This window comes from Dendropsophus ebraccatus, chromosome 1 (assembly GCF_027789765.1).
Source record: "Dendropsophus ebraccatus isolate aDenEbr1 chromosome 1, aDenEbr1.pat, whole genome shotgun sequence".
In the NCBI taxonomy this organism is placed as follows: domain Eukaryota; kingdom Metazoa; phylum Chordata; class Amphibia; order Anura; family Hylidae; genus Dendropsophus; species Dendropsophus ebraccatus.
In genome coordinates, this window is record NC_091454.1 from 48483678 (window position 1) to 48498807 (window position 15130).

At 41.1% G+C, this 15130-nt stretch overlaps 1 protein-coding gene across 1 annotated transcript in view; it reads right to left on the bottom strand.

Moving 5' to 3' along the window:
- DOCK2 (dedicator of cytokinesis 2) overlaps positions 1-15130 on the bottom strand; it is a 478101-nt gene that overhangs the window by 76326 nt on the left and 386645 nt on the right. Inside the window, exons 33-36 of the mRNA XM_069970478.1 lie at positions 10177-10325; positions 7196-7281; positions 1718-1874; positions 515-555 (exon numbers count right to left, since the gene is read on the bottom strand). Of these exons, the coding sequence (XP_069826579.1) occupies positions 515-555; positions 1718-1874; positions 7196-7281; positions 10177-10325 (433 nt within the window). The remainder of the gene's footprint in view (positions 1-514; positions 556-1717; positions 1875-7195; positions 7282-10176; positions 10326-15130) is intronic.

Genomic DNA, 15130 nt, shown 5'->3' on the forward strand with positions numbered 1-15130 from the left:
TAGACTGCTTGATAAATCTCCTCCATCATCCCTATATATGCCAATAATGTGTAAGGGTCAGTATATATCCACACAAAAAGGCTATGGTCACACGTAGTATGAGACCGGCCATTCACGGAATGGCTGGTCTCAGAAAAGATCATACTGGCCGGTACTACAGTACAGAAAACTGACATGTCAGTTTCTCACGGTGCCACTAGGGATCCCGGCCGGAGTACATACTATGTGTATACACTCTGGCCGGGATTCCATAGACGGCAACGTAATGTATATTTTCGCATTACTCATGGCCGTACGTTTACAAAAACATAAGTTGTGTGAACATGGCCTAAGGTGCCACACCCGCAATGCTTCCTGGCTTCCTATCTCACCGAGGATCATTGTTTTTTGTTGCTGCTTCCTAGCTCAGTAATTGCGTTGATTATATTATGTTTTATATAAGTAATTTTGATTTTTATATTTAAAACCCTAAAAATAAGCAAAAGTCTTTGATCATAAAATAATTTTCTCTTACCTGATGTACATTGCTTCTCGATTAATATCTTTGTAAAAGTTCTATTTAAAAAAATTGTATATAAATATGTTAGACTTTTTTGTTAGCATCAAATACTAAATAACACAGTACATAAGATTGGCTTAGTAAAGTTTACACTGGATGCCATTGTTACATCACCAGTTCACAACCTTTGTGATAAATAGGGGATCATTGTAATTGATAACTTGACGCCCTCTTACATGAGCCATTGCCAAGCAAAAGTGACCCTTAGCTGTGTAGCTCAACCCAATGGACCATAAGGTGCTCTAAAAACCTTAAATGTGTCATCAGTAAATGACTTATTGTTTAAATAAAGTTTTTATGTAAAAAAAAAATAATAATTAATAAATAATTAATAATAAAGTAACATGGTAGCCTCCATAACAATGTACAAAAAGTAAAATAAAAAAAAATTAAGTCAGAAAATAAAAACAGATTAGAATAAAAGAACAAGTTTTAGTATTTTACTCTAAGCAGTAAAGAAAATGTAGGGGACACATTCCCTTTAAGGATGTTAAATCATTTTGGCAACAGTATCAAGTAGTAATATCAGTAGATCTGAGGATCTGGGTGACCGGGAGGTAATTTATTAGTATACTTTGCAGTGCATCATATACAATAAAAACTTATAACAGGTATAGTAAAGAATTTAGGTGTATGCATATTGCTTTTCCATTCTCCTTAAATAAATTTTAAAAAAACAACAACATTAAACCTAACAGTGTGTATTACTTTGCTAATGCAAAAGTACTTTGTATGCTGGGCATGTGGCTATATCACAGGTGATATGCAGCAAAATATGGCTGATTCATAGCTACTATGTGCACAACATGATGCACACTTCTGAGACTAGCACAGAGTCCCTACGATTAAGGTAGGAGATAAAAAGAATTGGAAATGATATTTTGTTTTTAAAGTCTCTTTATACGCTCCCTATTAAGTACAGCTACTGCAGTGGCACGGAGTACCAAGAGGCAACATGCGTATTTATGAGGGAGGAACCTCTTTGAGCACAGCGGTAATCCTTAATTATATGTTCGGCACTGAATTCTGCTGTCTCTTTCGGCCTTAAGAACACATTTCACAGTCGCTCCTTCACTTACTGTACACTTTGAATGCTATATGTTTATTCATGAGAGCTTGTTAATCTCCCAGGCTTGCATGAAAAATAAGGTAACTCACCAATAAGTTGACTGTGCAGCTCATGCGGTTGTCTTTGCTCTCATCAGTCACCACTGCTCTGTAATCCAATAACCTCTCCAACAGGCCTTTTATCAGAGTCACAAAGCTTTCCACTGCCTTAAAGATGTAAGAATGGTTTGCAGCATAATCCAGCAATCTGAAGGAACATGACAAAAAAGAAAATGAACAGATTTTGTTAGCTAAGGCTATACGGGGCTCATGTATCAAAGACAACTTTTATTGTGCCATGCATTTAAATATCCTTTGCTTATAAAACCTCACCCTGCTTCGGTTTTATTGCAGACAACACAGTGCCCAGATGTCAGTAACATACCTACTATTATCAGTTTATTCCCAAACACACAAATACCCAGGATTTGATTGAAGGGACTGAAATGGCTTTAACCTTTTGGATTTTCAATGTTGTCCTTCAATTTGTACAAAATACATATCATTTTCTTTCTGGCTTTTAGCCATTGGTTTCTATCATCTGGCTGACTGATTTAGCGTTCCCTGCGTTCCTTGCAGTTGGTAAATGGATGTCACAATACTCCATGCATCATAGAGAGATGCGTAATGAAAATCCAAGAAAGACACTAAAAGTGATACAGGTGCCACATGAAAGCCAATAATGGAGGTAAACAATTCAACTTTTCCGTATTTCCCCTGAATGTCATAACAACTCTATTACTCCAAAATCATCCAAAACTAATCATTTACTTCTGCCCAATAGACGATAACATAAAACCGTCGATTATAAGAAAAGGCTCAGTCAAAATCCAATCCAGCAGAGCTCAATAAATCCGATTCTATATATTATTTTGGCAGCAGAAGGAAATTATTTAATGTTAATAATGCAGAATATTAAAATGTTTAAACAGCTGTACAAGTAAGTGTAAGCAAATTTAGTCTGTGTTTCCAATGCAGTTCAATAAAGGGCTTACCCAGCCTTGTAAAATTGATGGCTGATACTCTGTATCTTTTGAAATTGTTTAAAGGGGCCATGGCACTCATGCAGGCACCCAGTGGCGTAGCTATAGGGGTCGCCGGGGTCGCCATGGCCCCCCCTTGCCACTTGTGACAGTGTCACTTTAAGCATCCCGAGAAGCTGCGGCCGCGCAGCTTCTCGGGATGCACTGATCGCTTCGATGTTCCCCCGGCACAGTGAGCGGGCGGAACATTAAAGCGATCAGAATACAGGAGAAGGACCTGTCAGCGTCCTCCTCCTGTATTCTCTCCCATAGGCTGCCGGCACTTCATACCAGCAGCCTATGGGAGGCCGGGCCGTGACCTCTCCGGCAGGCGTGAGGATGTGACGTCGTCACGTCTGCCGGAAGTCCCATCCCTGCGGCTCGCAAGATGGAGCCCGAAGAGGAGGAGGAGAGCTGCTGCCTGCAGCTACACAGCGCCGATTAGGTGAGTAGGATGTTTGTTTTTTTAGGGGCACCTCTGGGGGCATTATTAGTATATGGGGGCACCTCTGAGGGCATTATTAGTTCTTGGGGGCACCTCTGGGAGCATTATTATTGTATGGGGGCACCTCTGGGGGCATTATTAGTTCTTGGGGGCACCTCTGGGGGCACTATTAGCTCATGTGGGCACCTCTGGGGGCATCATTATTGTATGGGGGCACCTCTAGGGGCATTATTAGTTGATGGGGGCAACTCTGGGGGCATTATTAGCTCATGGGGGCACCTCTGGGGGCATTATTAGTATATGGGGGCACCTCTGGGGGCATTATTAGTTCATGGGGGCACCTCTGGGGGCACTATTAGCTCATGGGGGCACCTCTGGGGGCATTATTAGTTCATGGGGGCACCTCTGGGAGCACTATTAGCTCATGGGGGCACCTCTGGGGGCGTTATTAGTTCATGGGGGCACCTCTGGGGGCATTATTAGTTCATGGGGGCACCTCTGGGGGCATTTTTAGCTCATGGGGGCCACCTCTGGGGGCATTATTAGCTCATGGGAGCACCTCTGGGGGCATTATTAGCTCATGGGGGCATTATTAGTTGATGGGGGCACCTCTGGGGGCATTATTAGTTCATGGGGGCACCTCTGGGGGCATTATTAGTCCATGAGGGCACCTCTGGGGGCATTACTAGCTCATGAGGGCACCTCTGGGGGCATTATTAGCTCATGAGGGCACCTCTGGGGCCATTATTTGTTCATGGGGGCACCTCTGGGGGCATAATTAGCTCATGGGGGCACCTCTGGGGGCATTATTATTGTATGGGGGCACCTCTGGGGGCATTATTAGCTCATGGGGGCACAGCAGGGAATCCTACATACAGGGGGCATCCCACATTCCTACTCACTTTACTGCACATTACACCAAACAGTGCAGTTACTATGGGAGCCTACAGGAGGGAGGAAGGGAAGGAAGTTGCTAGAAATGTGCGGAGCCTAAATTGTTTGTCTCGCAGGTTCTAAGGGGATGAAACGTATCTGGAAGGAATCATCTTGGAGGACTGGGCCGGATGAAGAGGAAAAGGGAAAGTGACGCCTCAGATCAAAGAAGACGTCACCGGTGAGTCACTGTATGACGGTTTTCTTATTTTGTAGAACATCATTTAGTAGGGGTGCCCCGAGGTGGAAAAGGTTGGGAAGCACTGCGCTAATCTGTCCCGCTGCGCCCGCTGGCACATGCTGTCATCTGATTGGGCCTCTTACCTAATCAGATGACAGCAAGTACCAGCGCCCCCTCCTCCAGACATCTGCCTTGGCGGCCCAAGCTATGTCCTATGGCCGTATCTTTACCGCGTTGAGCTCCAGCTTGTGCTGCATCTACATTATCTGTACTCAGAGATATCACTGTGTTATCTGTGGTGTTACATAGGACTGCAGGGGACATCTACTACATGATCTGTACTCAGAGATATCACTGCGTTATCTGTGGTGTTACATAGGACTGCAGATGACTACTACATTATCTGTACTCAGAGGGATATCACTGTTATCTGTGGTGTTACATAGGACTGCAGGCGATATCAGGTGACTTCTCCAGGTTGCAGAAGTTCAAACTTCATCATGCCCTGCTGACAGTTTATAATGGGAGTTGTAGTTTTGCAGCATGTGGCTCTTCAGGTTGCAGCACTACAACCCCCATCGTTTCCAACTGGCAGTTCATGATGAGAGTTGTAGTTTTTCAGCTGTAGAGTCAAAGATTGGAATACAATGATTAGACAATGACACAGTACAGTCCATTAATTATAGGGGGCAGTAGTGCAGTACATGAGGTGGAGGCAGTGACAGGGCATTAGAACATGGTGGCACATTAGAGTAATTGGATATAACGTTAGATAGGACTTTGCCTGATCGGGGGGAGATGGGGGGGGCCCAAGCTAAAATTTTGCACCAGGGCCCATCAGCCTTTAGCTACGCCCCTGCAGGCACCGTAGCCTCTTCAGTGTCTACCAGTGCTCATGTCTGCATTACTATATACAGTATTTAGTGGCTTTGTGCTTAGTCTCATTGAAAGGAACAGAGAAATACACTCGTCTTACTAAAAGTGTCTGAATATCTCAATTCACAGTGTCTCATGCTGTTTGGTGTATCTTTCAAGCTGTATACCCCATATTGGTTACTTCACATCAATTTATTGCACCAGCATTTGATGTCACATGATAACACATCTCAAGCCACAACACATAGGGGGGCATTCAGCAAGACTGGCATACTCATACGCCAGTCTTTAATAAAGCAACAAAGGGGCGCATTGAGGATAGATCTCCCTCATAATACAGGACACAGACAGTGTGAGCCACTGTTCTCACAATGTAATGTACGGCTCCCGGACGTACTTTACATTGTGCTCTATGGCTAATTGGAGTGCGGGCACACCACATTCCAATTCAAATAAAGTACAGCAGTATTCTGCAGTATCAGCCGGGTGAACATCTGAGACATCAGCCGTTATTTGACACATCAAACACCGTCCGTGTCAAACAATGGCTGATGTTCCCGCCATGTGTCAACATGGCCTCAGTATGTACAGTGCATAATAAAGTGCATAATGCCAGCAAGGGATAAAAATCAAACGTCTTTGTTTTCCCTTCTGGACCATGTTTCCAACAGTAGAAAGTTAGGTTTTCCCCTTTAAAAAATGTACCTGCTATCATGGCCCCTTCTAGATCAGTGGAGAATTCTACTCTGTGCCCGCAAGATTGAGACTCTGTGATTACAAACATGAGAAGACCGCAATGCACAAGAACCCCCCATTGTACCAAAAAGAGAGTTGTGTGCACACTGGTCCGGCCATGTTCGTAGCCATGGAGACCCGAACTTCTTGGCACATAAAGGAATTTACTGCTGATCCGGCAGCAGCCGTGATGACAGGCAAACTTTTAGGAATTGTATAATTATGGCCTGGTTTCAAATTGCTGACAATTCCTGAAGCGGAACATAAGACTTCTTCTGTAATAAGAGGGAAACACAAATATTAAAATGTGCTAAGCCATCATTTTAAAGGGTAACAGAAAAGGGAAAGTAATGTACAGCAGATGTTAAGACACTGTTCAACACTATTATAGCAATTATTCTTCTTACTTCTCCCAAGATCTGCAATTCTGTTCCCTCTACATCAAAATAATGTTATTAACAGACAGTTGTAGGAAACCATAACAGCCAATTCACCTCATATCAAAGCAGCCTGAATAGAAGAGGCGTTCTTTCTACTGTAACAACAAATAGCTCGAGCCAATAAGCGGCTTCATTTAAGCTATAGAACTGCGACTAGCACATAGAATATATGGATCTGCTTGTCAAACTATAGGGTTCACAAGCAGAGGTTAAACAGGTTTCAGTACACTTCACAGCTCTTCATTTTATTGATGGGGTCTTCTTCTTCAATAGCGGGCCAAGCAAAGTCCATGACAAAAGTAATTTTAGATTATTTTGCCATGTATTAACCCTTAACTACGTAAAGGGGTTCCTGGGGGAGCCTATTACAGAGATCGATGGCTTAAAGATTCACAATAATGATTGATCACTAGCGATAACTAGCCATTTTATAGCTAACAAATCTGATTATAGAACATTCACCTGTTGCTGTTACAAACAATCATTTTTGCGGTCATTAATCATTCCTCAGAACGCTCTAGGCATTACGTTTTACCTACGAACAACTTATTACCCAAACAGATTTGCGAATGATCGTTGACGATCGACTAACTACCAACGATAGGTTTTTGACGTGTTGAAAGATAACAATAAACAATTTTTTTTATTCATTGTTTGATTGTTGGGTGTAATTACACAGGCAGATAATCATTCATTTTCGGTCATTATAGCGCTTTTTTAAACGATAATGGCTCTGTGCAGCAGGGCCTGAAGTTGTTGAAATTATTGCATATAGATAGATGGTGTACCATAGTTGTGCTGTGCCCTTCTCTATGGCACGGAATACCACTTCTTACCGCTATAGAAGTGTAACATTGGATATAAGCATTCAGAAGAGACACATAGAATGTTACTTACATTGACTCAAAAAGTTGCATGTACTGCCAGTCACCTCGTCCTCCTTCGACTTCATGGTCCAGTTTCAGTATTATCTCATTCTCAAACTGTACAAAAAGGTAGCAAGTTACATTATTTGTTAAATTTTTTTAGGGACTAAGCCATTAAGAATTATCCATACCTCCTAGATACATTACAACCTAAGCAGAAATGGAATTGATACCAAAAAAGAAAATAATGATGTTTTCCTCTAGGCCAGATTTACACTTTTAGATTTAATTCGGTTCTCTTAGCTTAACACAGGAGTGATTCCATAGGAGATGTTTTGGCTTAATAAAGCCTTACTGCCATCTAAATGAACTTGACATGACATGTTGGAGGGGATCCCAGCACTAAGACCAGCACTGATCATCACTTTTGACACGTCTAGGCGACATCTCAAAAATTCATTTATAAATTGCTGTGGTTTTTTTGCAGTTGGATGAAACATTTCTGAGCGGATTGTTCTTTGTAGGCAGACATTGTAGTAATACAAATACATAGCTAACAATCAGCACAAATAACTTTGTTTTACCATGGTGTGAAAAAAATGGCCGTCACAACTCAACAAATATTTAAAACTCCTCTAACCTCTGACTTACTAATCTATCCTTTTCACAATTTGGGTAGACATTTTCAATTATTTATTCTGTTTTCCAGTGAATGTCTACCTAAAAACCAGGAATACCACAATAATATTTCCCTGCTGTAATCTATAGTCTTTTTGACTACATAATAACATCTCATGTGTTCTCCATTTACAAGCTCATAATTTTATTTCAAGTAACCATCTTTTGATACGCTGCCTTGTACATCTATTGCCAAACAAATAAATTACTGAAAGCAGCGTATATCACCTCTGGCAGGCAGAAGGTGCAGCTCTAGTATTAAATATCTTTAGATTTCTCCTTGGGATTGCAGCAGTGCATTTCACAGTTCAGACCTGTCATGGCTAACCTCTGTATGATTGATGACAACTGTGTTCAATACTATGATGTAAAGGCATCTAGAGGCCAGAGCTCTATACATATTTAGTGTGGGTTATCAGTTAAAGGGAATGTGTCGTGAGAAAATGACCCATTATTTAAATGAAATTTTTAATATTTAACATTTTTAAGAATTTTGGTGATATTATAGTAAAAATAAAATACAAGCTCTTGCAGTTTTTTTCCTCTGTCCAAGTTTTAGATTTTGTAAAGAAAACATCCCAGCAGTCATGTCAAGGTCATCACAGATAGGATTACAATGAGAGGTAACAGTTATATATAGATCATATACTATAGGAGCCACCCTTGACACAAGGTGAAGCACACAGTTCATCTCCTTCCCCTCCCTTCACACTGACCTCTGCACAAGTCATGGAACATGCCCAGAACTTTTTCCCATAAAGGTCAGTGAGTCATTCATCTCAAGCACACTGTACTTTTTTTTTTAAGTATCTGAATTTTTTTTCATAAAGTTCACACACTAAGGGGGAGATTCATCAAACTGGTGTAAATTAGAATTGTCCTAGTTGCCCCTAGCAACCAATAAGATTCCACCTTTCATTCCTCACAGACTCTTTGAGAAATGAAAGTTGGAATCTGATTGGTTGCTTGGGGCAACTAAGACAATTCTACTTTACACCAGTTTAATAAATCTCCCCCAAAGTGTTATTTAGATGAAGTCAATGTCAATGCATCATATGTCCGGCTCCACTGCGAGACCTGGACACTTCAGGACTTAATTTACAATGGAAGGCAGAATTCTCTCATCATACTGGAGTCCTCACTGTCTGCCTTTGCCCTGCATGGCGTTATAAAGTTTTTTCTTCAATAAATCTACAATTTTTATGGTAAATGCCCCTCTATATTCCTCATCTTTCTACAATATGAAGCTAAAGACTAATCTTTTATTTTGTAGATCACAAAAGATAAAAAATAAACTACGGAGCAAAAAAATTAATGAAACAACATTTTCTAATTCCATAAAAAGAGTAAAGGTAAAATATGAAAAACACTAAAGAAGGCATGTCATAAACATAGGTGGCACTTCTACCATCTATGTTTATGACATGCCTTCTTTAGTGTTTTTCATTCGATTTTTTCATGTCAACCTGGGTTGAGCACTCTACTATTCATTATTAGTGTTTTTCCTATTGGATATATCTAATTATTACTATTATTTTTTGGGTAGTGCCTTGTCTGTCCTAAAAAGTAGTAAAGGTAAAATACTCTTAGTTTTTTTTGTTCAGAACCCACATTTATTATCCAAAGTGGATAAATCTCTGGAGAACCTAGCACCCCAATCTATTTCACAGGTAAATTTATTTGTTATTCTTCTATACAGGGGAATTTATTACATATGCAAGTGAACCCAAGGATTACACCAAAGGATCCCAGCAGCAGGACACCTTCTATTTCCATTGGTGCCTTCTAACAAAAATTGATTGTTGAAAGCAGACAACTTATTAATGGAATTGAATTATCTGGAGCCGCTGTATAATGTTATGCTTCTCCACTCCTATCTTTGCACACACATTCTTCTCTAGTTGGAATTGGAATTGGAAATTATCAGCCACATCTATTGTTTGTCATTATAGCAAAGGTTATAGATGTTTAAGGCATGCTTCCAGCCACCGGATACATTTATTACTGTATATTCAGACAGTGTTGACCATGCCACCGATAGTAAATGATTGCTTTTGGAATGCTTTCTCTTGTCTTATGAGAATCTATGGTTTCCCCATGAGATAAAGTGAAAGCCAAGAAAACAAAACACATTTTCTAACACAGAGTAATAGCTTTACAAGATGGGAAGGTAACAGATGTACAGGAACATCTAATGAGTTTTAACCAAGTGCACACTATTACATTACTGACCGGGTGGCCATTACAAGATAAAGTTAAGGAAAATCTTGTTAAACCATTGTATTTCATTATATCTTGATCATATCCTATAATATGCCCTTAGTCTCGTCTTACCTTTCTGAAATCTCCATGATATTTGTATTCACATAGCATCATATCAAAGAAGATTGGGATTGTGGCTTTGCGTAATTCATCTTCAGGTATGAGAGTCATTTCGAGAATTGGCCCAACCATTCCAGGAATGAAGCAGATTTTGTTCTGATCTACCACAAAGTTAAGAGAAAAATTATACAGCTTTAGTGTAGTATGTAGTAACACTGATTAATTGTGGTACTATAATGTGGCTACAATACATGATATAAGTTAGATTACACTAATACCGTGTTTCCCTGAAAATAAGACAGCGTCTTTTATTAATTTTTGCTCCCAAAGATGCACTAGGTCTTATTTTTAGGGGATATCTTATTCTTCCATGAAGAAGAATTCACATGTCACTAGCACAGCAGGGACAGAGTGAATAGTATTGTGGCTTCTGGTCACCAGGGGGAGTTCACCACAGCACATTTGTACAGCACAGCAGGGACATTGTACAGTATGGCAGCAGATGACGGGATAAACAGGATACCAGCAGACTGTGTGCGGCTCTATTTCTGGCGGTGGGGGACAACATGGATGGTGGAAGGGACCTCTTGATGCCTTGCCTGCACATTTACAAGTGAAGACTGCGGTTCATGTCCTGCATACAGCTGCTCTGCAACGGACGGTGAAGGTAGGGGAAACTGGTGGCAGGCTAAAAATAATCACAGCTTCATGCCCTGGTGTTCTGTTTGGCAGGCATGTTTCCAAACAAAAACTTTGCTAGGTCTTACTTTCTCGGTAGGTCTTATATTTAGCAATTCAGCAAAATCTAAACTAGATATATTTTTACGAAGAGGTTGAGTAGAAGCCTGGATGGGGGCGCAGCTGTGGATATCGTGTACCTGGATTTTGCTAAAGCGTTTGACACAGTTTCTCATGGACGTCTGATGGGTAAGTTAAAGGCTATCGGTTTGGAAAGTTTAATGTGTAACTGGATTGAAAACTGGCTTAATAATCGTACCCAGAGAGTGGTGGTCAATGATTCCTACTCCGAATGGTCCCCGGTAATAAGTGGTGTACCCCAAGGGTCAGTACTGGGCCCTCTTCTGTTTAACTTGTTTATTAATGATATTGAGAATGAAATTAACAGCAATGTTTCTATCTTTGCAGATGACACCAAGCTTTGTAGTACAGTACAGTCTATGGAGAATGTGCAGATGTTACAGGATGACTTAGACACACTGAGTGTTTGGGCGTCCACTTGGCAAATGAGGTTCAATGTGGATAAATGTAAAGTTATGCACCTGGGTACTAATAACCCACATGCATCACATGTCCTGGGGGGAGTTACTCTGGGAGAGTCGCTGATGGAGAAGGATCTGGGTGTACTTGTAGATAATAGACTACAGAACAGCACACAATGTCAGTCAGCTGCTTCTAAGGCCAGCAGGATATTGTCATGCATTAAAACAGGCATGGACTCACGGGACAGGGACATAATATTACCGCTTTATAAAGCTTTGGTGCGGCCTCATCTGGAGTATGCCGTCCAGTTTTGGAACCCGATTCATAAAAAGGACGTTCTAGAGCTGGGGAGGGTACAAAGACGGGCAACTAAACTAATAAGGGGAATGGAGCATCTTGGTTATGAGGAGAGATTAAAAGAATTTAATTTGTTTAGTCTACAGAAGAGACGTTTAAGGGGAGATATGATTAACTTATTTAAATATATAAATGGCCCCTACAAGAAATATGGGGAAAAGATGTTCCAGGTAAAACCCCCTCAAAGGACAAGGGGGCACTGCCTCCGACTGGAGAAAAAAAGGTTCAATCTCCGGAGGCGACAAGCCTTCTTTACCATGAGAACTGTGAATCTGTGGAACAGTCTACCCCAGGATCTGGTCACAGCAACAACAGTAGAGGGCTTCAAAACAGGGCTAGACAAGTTCTTAGACCAAAATAATATAAATGCATATGTATAGAACCTATCATCCCTCCCCCTTCCCTGTATCCATCCCCTCCTTGGTTGAACTTGATGGACATGTGTCTTTTTTTAACCGTATTAACTATGTAACTATGTAACTAGGTCTTATTTTCAGAGGATGTCTTATTTTAGCGGAGATGCAGTCCTCCTCTCCCAAATTCAGCAGGATTAACATTCACAACTACTCCCAACAGATGACGTCCAAAAAAACCTACTTAATTAAAATAATAAAAAACATTTATAAAAGGTTCAGCATTACGCATTTCTAGACCGGACTGGTCTCTTCATCAGAGTACCTGGAATACGCTTCTATGACTTACATTACTTAATGTAGTGTTAATGTAATGTTCATATTAAAAACTATTAGTGTTAATAATTATGGTTATCAACCAATTAGGTTGTTCAGTATATCAGACTGCTATGAAATTAGACTATAAAAAAGTGCAGTAGCTCTACAAATGGCCTGTCCAATGCAACAATACAGAAAGAAACATGTCTTCACTGTATTTAATGCAACTAATTACTTCTAGTCATAAGCAATTGTACAGAGCTGAAAATGTGTAAAAATCAATGACGAGCAATTAAACCAGATTGCATGGAATTATAATGGATGAATGATACATTATTTTCTCCATGATTAAATCTGATGTGGAAAATTTCTTTTTATGAAGCAAAAAAGGTTTGTTGTACAAGGTACAAAATAAATAAACAAAAATAAGCAGAATTTAACTAAATTAATGGCAGCATATTACTAGTGAAACTGTGATTGTTATGGTCATTGCACTATGATGGTCTATGAATTATTAAAAGAGTGTCTTTTATGAAGAGAAATATATCAAATGTTTTGATCGGTTGGGGTCTGAGTGTTCAGGAGATCAAGAGAATGAGCAGGGGGATGTCAGCTCTGTGTCATGCAACCTGGCCGGCCATACACCTACAGGATCGCCCAGGTCGGAAGTGCAGACTTTTCTGGTTTGTTTTCCTGATTAGTTGCAGTCTGAACACTCAGACCCTTACTGATGAGAACTTTTGACATGTTGGATCTCAAACACGAACATAAAAAAAAAAAAATTAGTATGATCGTTTCGGTTCGCCAAACAAATAACAAACATACAGTAGAAGCGTACGTTTCCATGCGTACAGATTATCAGGTGCAAAGCGTAAAATACATAATAGCGGTGCAATTATGAGGTGTATAGCATTAGCGTATCTTTTATTCGCCCGTGCGTATATACGCTATGACGTGCATACATGTATCACACAATACGCTTGAGGAATGCTAGGCCGAAGAGCACAGTAAGCTCAGCAAGTCAATATGTCCCAGCGAGCCTCCCCTTTTGGCCGAAGGGAATTCAAATACATTGTGAAGATAATAAACAGTGGATAATGGACTATGATGGACGTCTGGTAACTACAGAATTAAGAAATTAATCCTTATAGAGCTAAAATGCTGGAGTCTGTCACCCTCCCTACACTGACAGTTTCAGAACGTTCTAAGCCCTACTCGGTCAGCTCTCCCTCTCTACACTGACTAACTACCATTGGTAATATTGCTGCTTAACTAAATTCAGATCCTGTCCCTGCTCATTTAACTCTCCCTACTGAATGGCACAAGTATCAGGAAAGACTAAACAAATTTGCCTCAGCATGGGTACTACATTGCCTGATGTGCCCTTCCTTCCTCACACGTTCATTGGCTCTTTCAAATTGGTGGGAGGAAACTTACGTAGTCGCGTACATCGCAATATAAACATTCCCATGTTCGAAAATTTTGAAAATGATTGTTATAACCATTCCGATCATCAAACAAATTGTTTGTGAACCACGAACGAGAACAATTAACATCATGTTCATACGAACATACCAACATTTACAAACATGTTCGCTCATCACTAGTCTCTCTGACATTTTTTTTCATAACAGTGTCCATTTAACCTCCTAAGGACATAGCCAATTTTGGCCTTTGGTCATCAATAGTCATCAATTTTGCATGGAAAATCCCCTTAAGGGTGCCTTCCCACCTACCGACTCGCAGCGTTAATAACGCTGCAAGTCGGCTAGGTTCTGGCAGATCACTGTCAGTACATACACGCAGCGGTCTGAACGACCTCTGCGTGTATGTAAATCTGCCGGCTGCTTAACCCCTTCTGATGCCGGCCAGCCGCCTGCCGCTCAGCTCTGTATACATTACCTCCTCGCTCCACGGGGTCCCGGCGTCCTGCTCTCCCGCCCGGCCAATCAGTGGCTGCGGCAGGGCAAAACACTGATTGGCCGGGCGCGAGAGCAGGACGCCGGGACCTCGTGGAGCGAGGAGGTATGTATACAGAGTGGAGTGGGAGGCGGCCGGCATCAGAAGGGGTTAAGCAGCCAGCAGATTTACATACACGCAGCGGTCGTTCAGACCGCTGTGTGTATGTACTGACAGTGATCTGCCAGGACCTAGCCGACTTGCAGCGTTATTAACACTGCGAGTCGGTAGGTGTGAAGGCACCCTAAGGATCAATTGATACATACAGGTTCTGCAGCTGATTTGATGGCGCAGATTTGAAGCTGCAGATATGATGCTGCGTTCCATCAATTAGTTACACTAATATGTACAGCATAAACTCAGCAGCATCAAATTTTTCACTTTTTGATCAATAATATAAAATAATAATGAAATCTTGCAGTTTCTACTCTCACCACTGGGGCTAAAGCTAAGCTGAGATGTCCTGTTTAGAGATGATCAAGCATTGGAAAATCTTAGGTTCTATCGAACTCGAACCTTGCCGAACCTTCCGCATTTGATTCCCGATGCCTTCCCGATCCGTGGGGAAGGAGGAGACAGCCCGGGTACTGCCTAAGATTTTCCGATGTTTGATCTTCTCTAGTCCTGTTCTGTCTGCAGTGATTATAGGAGGCTTCTGTAAAGTGATCTGCACAGCATTGCAGCAACATGTGACCCCATTACATAGAAGAGAGAATAGCAGCTCCCGGTGGAACAACCTCTTCATAGGTTACAGAGTC